Raw genomic sequence first — 14,468 nt, 5'->3', positions numbered from 1 at the left:
CAGCTCACCAGATGGGTGCAGGGAACGCGGGTAAGAGGGTGGGCCAGGCCTTTGTAGCGCGTCGCCTGCCCGGACTGTACACGAGACAGGCAGTGGAAGCAAGGAGACAGAGTGTAGAGCCCTGACTTTTTTATGAACCCACCTACCAGTGAAGCATGGCCTTGCCAGGGTGCCTGCTTTACTTAGGTCAGCAAGTCCTCTTCTCTCGGGGAGCACCTTGGTAAGAGGGAGGCCGTGCGGATGGGCATTTCCATTCTGGGCGAGGGTGAAACCCCGAGCAGGGGTGTGGAGAGGAGTGCTGAGCGCTGGAGTGCAGTGCCCACCTGAGGCCCTGTGTGCTGGCGTGAGGGTTAGACCAGTGCTCAGGAGTGTGAGTCCCGTTAGACCTGAAGAGTGCCCAAGAGGTAAATACAGGACAAGCTGCCCCTGACTCACCTGCCATCATCCCAGAGCATCTCAATCCAGTTGTTTGTTTCCCGGCCAAGAGAAAAAGGAACTCCTCATCTGTTCTTTATGTGTTGGTATAAACTTCTCATATGCCAGCCTGTGTGAGCAGGACACTACCCAAGACGGTTCTGGAGAGACCAAAGAGAATATTAACCACCCCTGGGGATTAGGGACTACGGGGACGTGACATGGTAGAGCTGATTCTGGCCTCTGCTCCGTGCCAGGCACTGTTCTTGGCTCCGGTGACAACAGTGTACGAGACAATCAAGTCCCAACTCCGGTGTGGACCCTATATGTCAGGGGAGAGATGGGCCTTAAGCACATAAACCTGGCTAAACTAGAAGAATCAGATAGTGCCAAGGGTTCATGCTGGGAACTGAAACAGTGTGTTGGGATACAGAGTACCTTGGCAGCAACTGCAGACGGGGTAGTCCAGAAAGGCCCCTCTGAGGAGATGACGTTTCAGCCGAGATCTGTGTGCCAGGAAGAACCCCTGGTTAGTTCTCGTCGGTAACACTAGCTGCTGTGACAAACTGAGTCGCAAAGGTCAGCGCCTTTACCTGCGACTGTTGATCTCTGCTTCCTTCCAGACCCAACACAGATACCCCTCATCGGCAGGCGGCCTGCCGTGTGGTGATGCCGGCACCGAGGCTCCCTCTGTCCCGCGGGCCCATGTCCTCTGCTGAGTGTCCAGCCAGCAGGCGGGGAGGGGAGAGAGTGTGGAGGCCCTGCAGGCGTGTGTCGTGGACCAGGCCTCTTCCCACTGTCCACTGAGCAGGGCTTCCGACCTTGGCGGGAAGACGTGACATGAGTGTGCCCGGGAGGGGAAGGAGGTGGGCCGTCGTAAACCCGTGGCCGACTCTGCCAGCCAGCCAGCAAGCAGGGCAGCCCTCCCGACAGAACCCAGAAGCAGGCCTGGTGTGTCTGAGAAAGGGGGGGCTAGCCAGCCTGGCTGCTGCGTCGCGGGCACGTGAGAAAGTGGTGGGAAGGAAGGCCGGCCATGCAGAGGCGGGGCCCAGGACCTGTGAGGCTTTGAAGCCAAGGTGAATTTGCAGCTGATTTCCTGTGTGATAAGTAGGCCTTGGAGAGTTTTCAGCAGGAGCGTGAGATCATCTGAATTAGCTTCACAAAGGTGGGAGTCTCCGTTCAGGGGGTCAGGGACATAGTGGGGCAGGAGTGGAGGAGGGAGACCATGGAAGAGGCTGACGGCCACTCTCCCCACCAGCTGCTCTGGCCCGCTTCCTGGTCTTTGAACTGGCCACTCACACCCCCACCTCCCCGGGGCCTTTTGCCCTTTCTGTGCCCTCTGCCTGGTGTGCTTCTCCCCAGAGATTCACTTCCTCCGGCCCTCTGCTCAGTGTTACTACCCTATCAGTAAGGCCTGGCCTAGGCACCTTGCCTAAAACACCCCACCACCAGCCAGCACTCCCAACAGCCCCCTTCCCGTTTAATTTTCACCACTGCAAGTATCGCCCCCTGCCGTGGAGCTTTTCCTTGGTTATTTTTTCTTTGCCCCCACCCCCCAGTCTACAGCTGAAGCTCCAGGGAGGTAGGTGGTCTGTTTCTCGGGCATTCAGATGTTAGGTGGAATGAGGGATTGATGCTAATGATGAGTCCCGGATGGACTTAGGATATATTCCGGAAGGAAAGTTGAGGGCACGTGGTGATGTGGATTGTGAGAGAAGGAGAAGAGTCCTTGAATATTCCTAGACTTGCCACCTGAGGACTTGGGTGTGTGGCGGCGTTGTTTCTGGCATGAGTGGGAGACACACACGGGGCCAGGTGGGGAGCAGCGGCTCTGGTTTGACCGTGTGAAGTTTGAGATGCCCAGGAGACATCCCTGTGGAGATGCCAGCCAGCCTGGAGTTCCTGGAGGTGGAGGTTCGGGAGACGTGGCCTCAGTGGTGGTTTCGAAAGCTGGGAAGCTGGAGGGATTCTCCAGGGGGTTGAATGGAGATGGCGAAGAGGCAAAGGGGCAAGGACTGGGCTCTGGGGCTCTCTCGTATCTGAGGTTTAGGACGAGGAGGTAGAGCAGCCAGCGAGGTGGGTGGAAACCCAGAAGCAGAGAGAAGAAACTGTTTGGAGGCGAGAGTGGTCACTGGGCCAGAAGCTGCCGCGCGGCCAAGCCGCGAAGCATTCAGCCTATGGGGCTCCCGGAGCCTGTAGCAGGAGCACTCCCCCAAACCACTTTCCCCATAGGGACTGGGGGGGCAGGCGGGCCCACCCTTTGGCTCGGCAGCCCTTTCCTGACATTCCACAGCATCCATGCACGCTGGAGATGTTTGCTTTGGGTCTGGTTTTCCAAAGCGTGGGCAGAGAGCAAATGCTCCTTTCCAGCCTTGAAGGGTTTGTAAGAATGTGCAGATCTAGACGCGAGAGGGCGTTCAAAGAAGAAACCAAAGGCAGAGGAGTCGGGGCTCAGAAACGTTCCTACCCCGTGGGCGGAAGGAATGGCCGTGTGGGAAGGCAGTGTTTCCCACACTAGGGTGTGTGAAGTTAGGTATGCCCCCAGCCTTGCCTCCTGGGCATGACGGCACGAATATGCTGGAATTAAGTGTTAGGGGCTGAGTAGGACAAATTAACATCAGGTCGCTTCAGTAGGGGGTCCATAGAGGGGACCAGTGTGTGTTCATCCATGCCTACTGGATGCCGTTCAGGAGCTTGCGCCCTGGAGTTAAGCAGACCCATCAGACTTGTTTCTGATTCTCACATTTTTAGTGGGCATGTCCATTTCTTTCTGTCTCAGCCTCCTCGTTTTAAAAATGGAGATAATTGTAGTGTCTCTTCCCGAAAGTTAGTAGTGTACGTAGTGCATTGAATAATACGCTGCAGATGCCTGACACAGTGGTCTATGTATTCAGTAAACATTATGGGCCAATCAGTGTGATCAGATACTACAAAGGAGGCAGAGTAGAACCCTGGTCCTAGGGGAGCCGGGGGCCATGCAGGGAGTGATTATCAGTGGCTCGGCAGGACCAGGGGAGAAGGCTCTGTCCTGGGCAGTAGGCACAGGGGGACTAACTCTTAGCTGGGGCTTGTTTTCAACATCACCTCTGTTGTAGGACACCCCTCCTGTGCGGCCTCGCTGGGCTGTGCTTCTGAGAACTGGCCGATCTGTGGGGGACACGGGAGGGCCTTGGACTCCCGGCAGACTTTCTTCCTTTTAGTTTGCTTCCCTTTGTAAAGTCATTGTTTGGCCAAGCTTCACAAAGTAACCCATGTGATAAATTCCACAAAGTGGGTGCGGAGGAGATGTTGTCTCTCTTGCTGAGAAAGCTTTCTGGGGAAAAAGCACAGGCCACCTGAAGGAGACTGGAGCAAAGCGCCTTGCCGTGTGACAGACAGACAGACAGACAGGGTGGACTAAAGCTGATTGTTCTCTGCAGTGAACTGGAATTTTCGAGATCTATGCAGGACATGGTTTGGCTAAGACCAGAATGTCACAGTGGAATTTTGTTCAGACTTTACACTCCATTTAAACCCAGAAACCATAGTCCTTTCCCAAGAAAGAACCAGTTTTTGCAAGCTGCCCTCGAAAACCTCCCAAACCAAAGAAAGTATGTCTGTATAGTTAAACCCTACAAACCACAGGCTATCCAAAGCACAGAGAGCTGGGGGGTTGGCCGGGACAGAGGATGATCTGATTTCTAAAGACATTACTGTCCCTGTAGCCCTTTTAGTCCCAAATCTGTTGGCCTTAGTTTCCCATAGGTATGAAATGGAAATAATTACAAGATTTTTCAAGGGTCTGTTGGAGGTTTCAGATTTTGAAGTGGAGAAGTTTTCTTGGATGCTGACAACTTTTTAAAATAGGAGATGATTTTGTATCTCTCAAAACAGTTCAGGGTGCAGGTCAAGAAAATAGCCACAACAAGATTTGGCTGTTCAGGCGTTAAATTTTTCTTCTAGTCCTTTCTGCCCCTGAAATACATCTCTTTTAACAATTATCATGGTTCTCCTTTGGCAATTAACATTTCCACTCCCTCTCCCAGTTTCATAGGTCAGGTTTGGTTTGGCCTCAAATCCAGTACTTGGGTCCTGGAGAGAGGGCTCGAGTGATTATTTCTGCAGAGACCACGTGCTCACCATGTCGTTCAGAGATAATCAGCTTCAGCTTTGTAACTTCATGAACTTGGGCTTTTTTTCCTTTCTTTTTTCTGTTTTAGTTCCAAGAAATGTCAAAGCTTTCTCTTCTGGATCACCCCACACCTCAGCTCCTATAATCTTTGAAATCAACCGAACTTTTTTTTTTTTTTTTTTAATAGAAGCTATCTTTCCTAACATTGCAATTCATCATGACTTTTATGATCTTCCAGTTTGTGCTGACTTGCCAGTATCTGAAGGGCAAACCTAAGTAATCGAATAAGGAACCCAGCCTGGAAGGTCCACCTCTTAAAACAGAGGGACTCTCGGGGTCCCACAGTCTCCTGATCTGGTGTCCAGCTGGGGAAGGAGGACAGCTCACCACACTATTGCATGTTTTCAGATAAAATTTTGGCTTTCATGTCGCATCACTCTCTGCTAACTACCTGAGATGTTTCTCTTCCTTGCCATGTGCTTATTAAGCAGTATGGGGGGTGGGGGAATGAAAGAATGTTTCTCTCTCTAGACACCTTTAGGGGAGTGGGCTTTAGAATGTGACCAGAAACAGACTAGCATCTTCCACCCGTATCTTTTGGTTTCTTCCCCTTTTTGGCAAATAAAAATCACCCTCAGCTGTCTGACCCTGTCTGCCTTTACAGCAGACAGTTGACCTCATTTCTCTGAATGGGTTTAGCTATCAAGGGCCATGTTGTATCCTTATAGGGGCCCAGCTGTGTACACATCACGGAGGGTTTCAAACCCCCAAGGTTACCATTCCCTTTTGCTGGCTCCTGTTTATCCCTAGATCACTGGAATTTGGCTGAAAGGCATAGCGGAGCCATCCAGATTGCCAGAGCTCTGCAAAGAAACAGTGTAGAGAAGTAATAAAGTCTGTGAATTTCAGGTGCTTTTGATATTGTCACTTCCGGGAAGCACCGGGCAGCTGGTTATACGGGGTTACTCTTTAGCAAACCTGATGATGAAGTGGTGGTCAGTGGAGGGCTAAAAGGAGCTGAACTCAGAGCCGCCTTGGTCAGTAACACTCGTCTTTCCCTAGCATCTCGGAGTGCATGGATAGTGAAGCCGAGACGGTCATGCAGCTCCGAAATGAGCTGAGAGACAAGGAGATGAAGCTGACCGACATCCGCCTGGAAGCCCTCAGCTCTGCACACCAGCTGGACCAGCTGCGGGAGGCCATGAACAGGATGCAGGTGAGATCCAGGAGTGTGGCTGAGCCCCAGGCTGCCCGGGGAGGAGCTGCTCCTGCCACGCTCCCTCTGCTGGGACAGCTTTCTGCACATCTAGATTGGAAGCTTCCCTCAAGGCTCAGCCTGATGCTTCTTCCTCTGCCAAGCCTTTCCAAGTCCTGCAGCTGGAAGAATTAGTGTAGTGCCCTCATCTGAATCCCTATGGATTTGTTCCTAAGGCCCCTCTCACCTTTTGACACGGATTGAAGGCATTTGAGTCTCTGAGCTGTTCTGTTTTGCATCCTTTTCTCTGGATGTAGGACCAGTGCTTATTAACACATAGTAGGTTCTTTATAAGTATTCATGGAATGAAAGACCACTCTGGATTCGACTAAATCGGCTTTCACTGGAGAGCAGCGTTTCCCAGAGGAGTTTCCGTGAAACGCTCATTCCATAAGAAACTCTGTGAAAAGAAGGCTCTTTGATCAAAAATGTTTGGGAAATGTTGCACACTATGTGCCCCTCTCAGATTCACAATGCATACCGACTTATTAAAGGCTCTGAGAAGTCCTGCGGTAAAGGTCTGGGTTGAGAAACCCAGAGTTTTCAAACTTCTTAGGTAAGACTTTTTCCACTTACTACCCAGATTCTGGGAAACATTTCTGAGGTCTTGTCAAAGGCCAGCTCTCGGACCCTCCTGTGCCAGAGAGGTCTTGTGGGGGGACTTCCCTGGTGGTCCAGTGGTTAAGACTTCACCTTCCAATGCAGGCAGTGCGGGTTCGATCCCTGGTCGGGGCGCTAAGATCCCACATGCCTCAGAGCCAAAAAAAAAAAACCCAAAAGAAAGAGGTCTTGTGTATGCAGCAAAGGCAGTGACCACTGTTGAATCTCTCTGATGGTGTAACTTATTCTGCCTCCATGGCTGGGATATGCACTTGATCCCTGCAGGCAACTTTCAGTTCCCTCCTCCAGGAAAGGCTTGTTCGCATTGTAGCTGCCTAGTAAGTGAGCTTCTCCCTTACCCTTCGCAGAGTGAAATAGAGAAGCTGAAAGCTGAGAACGACCGGCTGAAGTCGGAGTCTCAAGGCAGTGGCTGCAGCCGGGCGCCCTCCCAGGCGTCCCTCTCCACCTCCCCAAGGCAGTCCATGGGGCTCTCCCAGCACAGCCTGAACCTCGCTGAGTCCAGCAGCCTGGGTGAGTGGCGTCACAGGGCCTGCAGCTGGCACTCTGGTCTCGAAGCAAGAGCCCCAAGATGAACAGATGAGCAGATCACATGGAGAGGCAGCAGGCGTGTGTGTGCTTAGGGTGTACGTGCGTGTGGGTGTGCGTCTGCTACCGACATGAGCCCAGCCATTAGACCGCTGTCATGCTTTGCTCCAGCGCCCCAACTTCTCCAAGCCATGAGCCCGGATCCCCTCGCCCACCGTGCTGAGTTCTGTTTGATCCATTTGAAGAGGCTGACCCTCAAGCTGTATGCTGCATACCACCCGCCCCCTGCCCCACCTGCCCTTGGTAGCCGATTGGGACGCTGGCTTGGTTTATGACCTTCCTGCCTTGGGGCTGGATTCAGGCTGGCTCGATAAGTAGCGAATGTGATCTAGGCAGATCACACAGATCTGTGTGTAAGCATTTCGAGGCTGATGCTTTGATTGATTATCCCTGACGCTGCTCCTGCTGTCGTTTTGGTTGAGTCTCCCTCGCACTTCCATTTGGCAAAGGTACATCGTCAGCCCGCTGGCTCCTTGATTGGTCCACTGTCGGTTTCTGTGGTTGCGTTCTGCATTCTGCCCTCTCCCCCCGCCACCCCCCATCCCACTTCCCCTGCACCACGACACCTGGTTTGTCCCGCTGCTGTGCCGACAAGCAGCGGGGGTGTCAGGAAGCCGGCTTTGCTGTCCCCGTGTGCCTAAGGCTGTTGATGTTTTCCATTCGCAGACATGTTGCTGGATGACACTGGTGAATGCCCGGCTCGGAAGGAAGGAGGCAGGCATGTTAAGATAGTTGTCAGCTTTCAGGAGGAAATGAAGTGGAAGGAGGTTAGTTGGATCCCTTACCCCGCTTGGCCTGTCCCTTCCCCAGGTAGAACTACCTAGCATAGTGATTCCATCATCACGCCCCATCCCCTCCTGAGCCTGAGGTGATTTGGAAATAGTTCTAACGCTTTCCCTAACTAACCCTACTCCCCAGCAGCATTTTGACACCGTGAAAGTGAGCCAGCGGCCCCTCCCTGTCTCTCGTGTTTGAAAAGCGTGTAAAGAGTTCTAAAAATGGTCTACACTGCACCACTTTCAAGTATTTAACTAAACACTAACATCAGTCAGAAATGGCTTTTCTGAATTTAGTATATTCCCAAGGCACTTCAAAGGCAGCTAAGCACATTTAGCACAGAAGGTTCAGAAGTAAGCCACCCAAATTCATCCGACCAAGAGCACCTGTTTTAATCCAGTCATCAGAGGCTGCTGACCAAGTAGAAACTGGGAGGTAGAGGTGGTCAAGCCCAGGAGCACACAGGTGGCTAGCAGTGAAGATGGTGGGGCACCCCGGCTCACCGAGGCTGGGGAATCTGAGTTTTCTGAGCAGTTTCTGTTCTCTTCCAGCGTCTAGAGGTCATATGCCCATACGTCAGAGACTGTTTTAGGGTGAGGGCAAGGGTTGACAGTCAAAGTTGATTTTTAGTTGTCAATTAAATCTAAAGGATGCTGAGAATGACCATCTCTCAGATAAGTGGGAAAAGACCTCCTGAGCCCCTCATGTAAGTCCCTTGAGGTTTTTGTGTATGCTTGTTAGTTCTGAGTATTTTAGCCAACACGCTATCGTAGGCTCTGAAAGCTTGGGAGCCTGCAGTGCCCATCAAAACAAAGCGTCTGCAGCCAGACTTCTCTGCCAGGGGATTCTACTATGTGGCTGGCTGTCTAGTCTCACTGACGAGGGTAGCCCCAGGACTTTGAGCTGCCAGGGGTCTGAGCATGATCTAGTTGAGAAAGATCCAAAAAATAGTTCCATTTTCAGAGCTTAGCTGGTAGAGTGATAGACTATCAAGGGGGAAGTCCATTCTTGTAACATTCTGTTAATAAACGCAAGTGGTATCTGTGAAGGCATTTTATTCTAATGATCATCAACACAAACAGATAGGTCTTAAATTTTACGGAAGTCTGTCACTTTCCAAAATTATCTTGTTCTGGATCACCACAGCATCCAGATGAGGTTGGCTGCCCAGATTTTATCATCTCCATTTTACAGTTGAGAAGCCCAGGACCCAGGCATCACTTACCTAAGGCTGTAAGGCAAGTGATGGGGCCAGATCATCTCACTTCAAGACTGTTGCTCTTTTCTCTGCTGATTTTGCTTAACCGCCAAATACACCCCCTCCTCTCCCCACCTCCCTCCACTCTCCTAATTCTATATTCTTATCAGCATGTCAGATATTTTAAAACCAAACAAAATGGAATGTTCTATTAGTTTCCTTTAATCAGTGTGATCAGTTAGCCCCCACTATGCAGAGCCCTGTGGGCAGAGAGGCAAAAAAAGGAGAACAGAGATTATTTTTTATGAATTTCCTGGAGTTTTACTAGTTTTCTGAATTGGACATGTTTTAACTTTTAATTAGAAGAAAAGAAATCAATACTATTAAAAAACAGAAAAGAAGAAAAAATAAAAACATCCTGAAGGAATTTAAGATCAAGCAAGGAGACAAACTTGATAGACAAATAAGACAAATACCTAAAAATAAAAAGTGCAGAATATATCATTATATAAGTTGTGTACAGAACTGTTGAAGCAGTGTGAGCTCTGAGCCTGGTGGGTTGATCATTGAAGGCTTCCTGGAAGAGGTGAGTTGGTAAGCAAGGTTTGGAAAGGGAGAGATGGCAGAAAGGAGAGGGGAGAGCATTCCCTGCAAAGGATGTGTGATCTACACACCATATGAGGTGCACAGTCAGTAGAAGGTTCTAGATTCCAGAGAGGAGATCCTCTCTTCCTAACCCACGGGTTGCTGTTTTAGCAATAGGGGAGGAAAGTGTTTAAGACCATTACATTCAGTCCAAGTTACATCTGGACAAATAGGACTTTTATTCCCCTCTCAAACCATTGGCGGAGTTCTAAGACAATCTGAGTCTTCTGCTAACCTGAGTCGGAAAGGAGCCACCTGTTTTTCACCTGCGGACATTTCCTTTTCCTTAGGATTCCAGACCACACCTCTTTCTCATCGGCTGCATTGGAGTTAGTGGCAAGACGAAGTGGGACGTGCTCGACGGGGTAGTTAGACGGCTGTTCAAAGTAAGTGCTTCGTGAAGACAGCTACGGCAGTGTGCCCGAGCGGGGGCCTGGGCCTCTGGAGGGAAAGGGCGGTTTGTGGCCCGAACCTGATCATTCATCAGGCCTGTCCCCTCTCCCACATCCTTATGTTGCTGGGACTTGTCCCCTGGCCCTCAAGGGAACAGAAGGAGGATGGTAAGTATAGGCTGGTAACAGGACCAACTATTCTCATCTGCCCTTGACAGTGGTTGGCCAGCCAGGGAGAGGCATTTCCCTGGTCTCGAGCGATTATATGAGCCTCTCAGAGTGAACTGCTAATGTCTACATTCTCTTCACCTTAGAATTGTGTCCTGTTGAGTATGTTTTGCAGCGTGTGTTCTGGGGGAACGACATCATGTTTCCACCCCTCATTTTGGTAGGGGGATTTGATCCAACTTACCCTGCGTCCCATGCCAACACTTCAGACTCTGTGATTTGTGCTGTGCGTGACATTGACTTCTGATCCATGGCTGGTGTCAAGGCTGTTGGCACAGTTATTTTTCTCTTCATTCTAATCACATCACTGGAGTGGGTGTTTGCCACAGGAGAAATTACTAATGAGCATCTAGGTGAACCCTGACGTACTGGGTGATTTGAAAGAAGCTTTTGGTACATTTTTTTCTATTGACCTGAAGTAGGTCAATAACCAGAAGTGTTCTTTAATCACATCCTCTGAGTATTAATAATAGCCCACATTTTTTGTGCCAGAGACCACATTGGTCTAGTTGAGTTCGTCTGATATCAAAACCTGACTTTTAACTAGTATACTCTAGTCTCCTGGCATCTAGACTCAGGTGGCTTCACAGAGAGAAAATTCTGTTCTTTGACCCAAGCTCACTTCCCATCTTGACAGGCCAGTCTGTAGAAATGAGACGGGGTGAGAGACAGGAATGGCTTAGAGCACACCAAGCCTGCTGCCCCAGCCGAAACCTTATTTCTGCTGATGGGCAGTTGGGACATCCCTGGATTAGAAAGACCACAGTTGGGGCTGAAAAGAGCCTGTGAGGCGTCACACGTGAGGAAGTGAGACCATTAAAGGTAGAGACTTGTTATCAGGATTCCACCTCAGTCGTGTGGCTACCACAGAGCCCATGGACTTCGTTCCAAGTTCACTGACCTAAAACCTTCTGGTCACTCATCTAAGATGGAACACTTTCCAAATTAAACACACGTTTGTTTGTTTAAAACTCTACGCTGCTTTTTTCTAGCAGCCCGGGGTTTTGTTCCCTTTGTCATTATATGGCCTTTGACCTGAACCAAAAGAAAGGGCTGGTGGAGAGGTTTCTTGTCCGAATTACTTTTCCATGCATTTTCCAGCACCATTCACAGGTCCCAATGTCTTTAAGACTTCAGCTGAACTTACAGGAAAAGCAGCTTAACTTTTCAATGCTTGGTTCATCCAGACTAAATGTTCACCATCTTGTGAGGGTTTCCCACCCTCCCATCACTAACCGAATAAATCTGTACCTTAAGGGGCCTGTGATACGAGGACATCCTCCCCAGAGAAAGTCAGCTCTTCTGCCTCCCGTTCCACAGCTCGATTTCAACTCAGGCATCAGCTGGGAAAGAGGAGAAGATGATTGTAAATCACCCAGTGAAGACGTGAGTCTTGGGCAGATTTTTCACCACATCTTTGACGGGGTCTTTATTTTATTTTTTCCAGGAGTACATCATTCACGTCGACCCTGTGAGTCAGCTGGGGCTGAACTCTGATAGTGTCCTCGGCTACAGCATTGGGGACATCAAGCGCAGCAACACCTCCGAGACCCCTGAGCTTCTTCCCTGTGGCTACCTGGTTGGAGAGAACACAACCATCTCTGTGGCCGTCAAAGGTAATCCAGCCCATTGCAGGGGTGGGAGCTTCCAGAATGGTAGGTTTTGTTCTGTGACTTGGCACGGGAACCTGTGGCCATGATTTTGTTTGTGCGTGTATATGTGGGTTGTATTTTTTTTCCCCATCCACCAGAGTTACTCTTACCTAAGCAAGTTGAACAGTCTTCAGCTTTTTCAGCGACCGTGGGAAACAAATAATTTTAGTTTATTGCTGAAATTACATAACAAAAGGTGCCATTAGCCTTATGACTCTGAGATGAGGGAATCTTAATAACCCTGTTGAAACGGGGCTCCACTGATACCAGTGAGTTTACTCTTGCCTGTGAGCCTTGGATGCAGTCCCATTCTACAGATGGGAAACCACGATGCTCTGTGGGCCAGAGAGGAGTTGCTCGGAGCACCCTGCGGAAGCAATGAAGCTCCTGCCCACGCACGATGCTGTTCGAGCCCCCCAACTGCCTCATCATGTAGAGAGGCTACACCCGAGGCTAAAGTTCTGTGGAACTTTAGACTCACAAAGTATTTTTCGGGGAACAAAAAAAGTTTCACGGCCAAGTAGGTCCAGCATCGTTATTCCCATACAGGTTCTCTAAAGCCTCTGTCCTTTAATGTCCTGACTCTTGCCATTAAAAAAGCTGTGTGGGGCCTCCCTGGTGGCGCAGTGGTTGAGAGTCCGCCTGCCGATGCAGGGGATATGGGTTCGTGCCCCGGTCTGGGAGGATCCCATATGCCGCGGAGCGGCTGGGCCCGTGAGCCATGGCCGCTGGGCCTGCGCGTCCGGAGCCTGTGCTCCGCAACGGGAGAGGCCACAACAGTGAGAGGCCCGCATACCGCAAAAAGAAAAAAAAAAAAAAAAAAAAAAAAAAAAAAAGCTGTGTGGGGCTTCCCTGGTGGCGCAGTGGTTGAGAGTCCGCCTGCCGATGCAGGGGACACGGGTTCGTGCCCCGGTCCGGGAAGATCCCACATGCCATGGAGCGACTGGGCCCGTGAGCCATGGCTGCTGAGCCTGTGCGTCCGGACCCTGTGCTCCACAACGGGAGAGGCCACAGCAGTGAGAGGCCCGCGTACCACACACACACACAAAAAACTGTGTGATCCAGTCTGACACAAATGCATTTGACTGCGAAACCCCTTTTTCCTATATTTTATGAACCACTTAAAGAAGAGATTGCTAAACACTGTCCTAAGCTCAGCCTTCATGGTATCTTATTTCTTCCCTGTAAGGCATTAATCTTGACTGTAGTTTTGGGGTTGTTTGATGCAAGCTTTGTTTCCTAACTGGGAGGTTTTCTAAAAGCACCCCAACATTCCTCATCAGCAGGAATGAAGGTCTTGCTCCCCTGGTGACCAGTAACATGTTCCTGTTTGGGTCTCACACATAGCGTTATCTTGTCGGCATTCCATAATTGTGGCCTTGGGCTGCAAGTGACAGAAACCTACTCAAAACTAGCTTTAGCCGGAAGGAAACATACAGGCTCAGGTACCTGGAAGATCCAGGTATAGGCTTCAGGTGCAGCTGGATCCAGGTGCTCCAGCAATGCCATCAGGATCAGGCCTATCTCGGCTTTGCTTATTTTTTGAGCTTTCTGCACATAGCCAGTGAATGGCCCAGATTTATCCTTCTAGCTTAGGAACCTAGAAGAAAGAGAATGTCTTTCTGGACAAGTGTGACAGTAAATTCTTAAGGGTGATTCTGGCCCACCATGGGTCAAATGCTTATCACCAAATCAGTCGTTGTGACCAGGGAGAGGCTTTGGCCCAGCCTGGTCACAAGCCCACCCCTTTGGTGGGTGAAGGTGCTGGGTCAGCCCTTCTTGGACCAGCTGGAATGAACTACTTGCAAGAAAGAAGAGTCCCGGGCTTCCCTGGTGGCGCAGTGGTTGAGAGTCCGCCTGCCGATGCAGGGGGTGCGGGTTCGTGCCCCGGTCCGGGAGGATCCCACATGCCATGGAGCGGCTGGGCCCGTGAGCCGTGGCCGCTGAGCCTGTGCGTCAGGAGCCTGTGCTCCGCAACGGGAGAGGCCACAACAGTGAGAGGCCCGCAAAAAAAAGAAAAGAAAGAAAGAAGAGTCCCACTACAAGGGGAAGGAGGGAGGGCTGCCAGGCACACTTTAACAACAACTGTCCACTCCAAGAACCCTTTAGGGAAAGCCTGATACACCATGACTTTAAACTGCGTTTCAGCCACGCTGGCGAGCAGGTGAGCACTGCAAGCCCTGAAGGGTAAAAGGAGTGACCCGTTGCTGAGACCAGACCAGACCTCTGTAGGAACAGCGACAGGATTATCTGCTTCCCGAACAGGCCACCTCACCACGGAGCCTAAGCTGTTGCTGCTCTCAGCACATCAAGTTGTTTTAGCATCTCTAGAGATCAGCTCGGGTGTACTTTTAAGCGATACCTGACTCTTCTGTTTTCCTGTGGTGCTTGACACTTATGCCTTCAAGGCACTGAAAACCACTCAAGGATTTGAGCTAAAAGAGATCCGTGAGCTGCAGATGATTCACTTCAGTGGCACCGGGGGCAGGGGCTGTGGCTTTGTGTGCTCTGAAGTGAGTTCGTCTGCAAAGTAGTCACTGCCAGGGGGTTTTTAACAAGAGACTGAGACAGCAACGTAGATGCAAAGAGA

General features: G+C 50.5%; 1 protein-coding gene across 8 annotated transcripts in view; it reads left to right on the top strand.

Annotated features, from left to right (window-relative positions):
* NAV2 (neuron navigator 2) overlaps window positions 1–14,468 on the top strand; it is a 770,197-nt gene that overhangs the window by 737,061 nt on the left and 18,668 nt on the right. For all 8 annotated transcript variants that reach the window (XM_081241078.1, XM_081241077.1, XM_081241076.1 and 5 more), the window contains 5 exons: window positions 5,588–5,741; window positions 6,749–6,911; window positions 7,653–7,753; window positions 9,897–9,992; window positions 11,674–11,842. In XM_081241078.1, the coding sequence (XP_081097204.1) occupies window positions 5,588–5,741; window positions 6,749–6,911; window positions 7,653–7,753; window positions 9,897–9,992; window positions 11,674–11,842 (683 nt within the window). The remainder of the gene's footprint in view (window positions 1–5,587; window positions 5,742–6,748; window positions 6,912–7,652; window positions 7,754–9,896; window positions 9,993–11,673; window positions 11,843–14,468) is intronic.

Source organism: Mesoplodon bidens (genome assembly GCF_964165515.1).
Source record: "Mesoplodon bidens genome assembly, chromosome: 7".
Lineage (NCBI taxonomy): Eukaryota > Metazoa > Chordata > Mammalia > Artiodactyla > Ziphiidae > Mesoplodon > Mesoplodon bidens.
The sequence above is the reverse complement of the archived record's forward strand: the minus strand, read 5'-3'. Positions and strand labels throughout refer to the sequence as shown.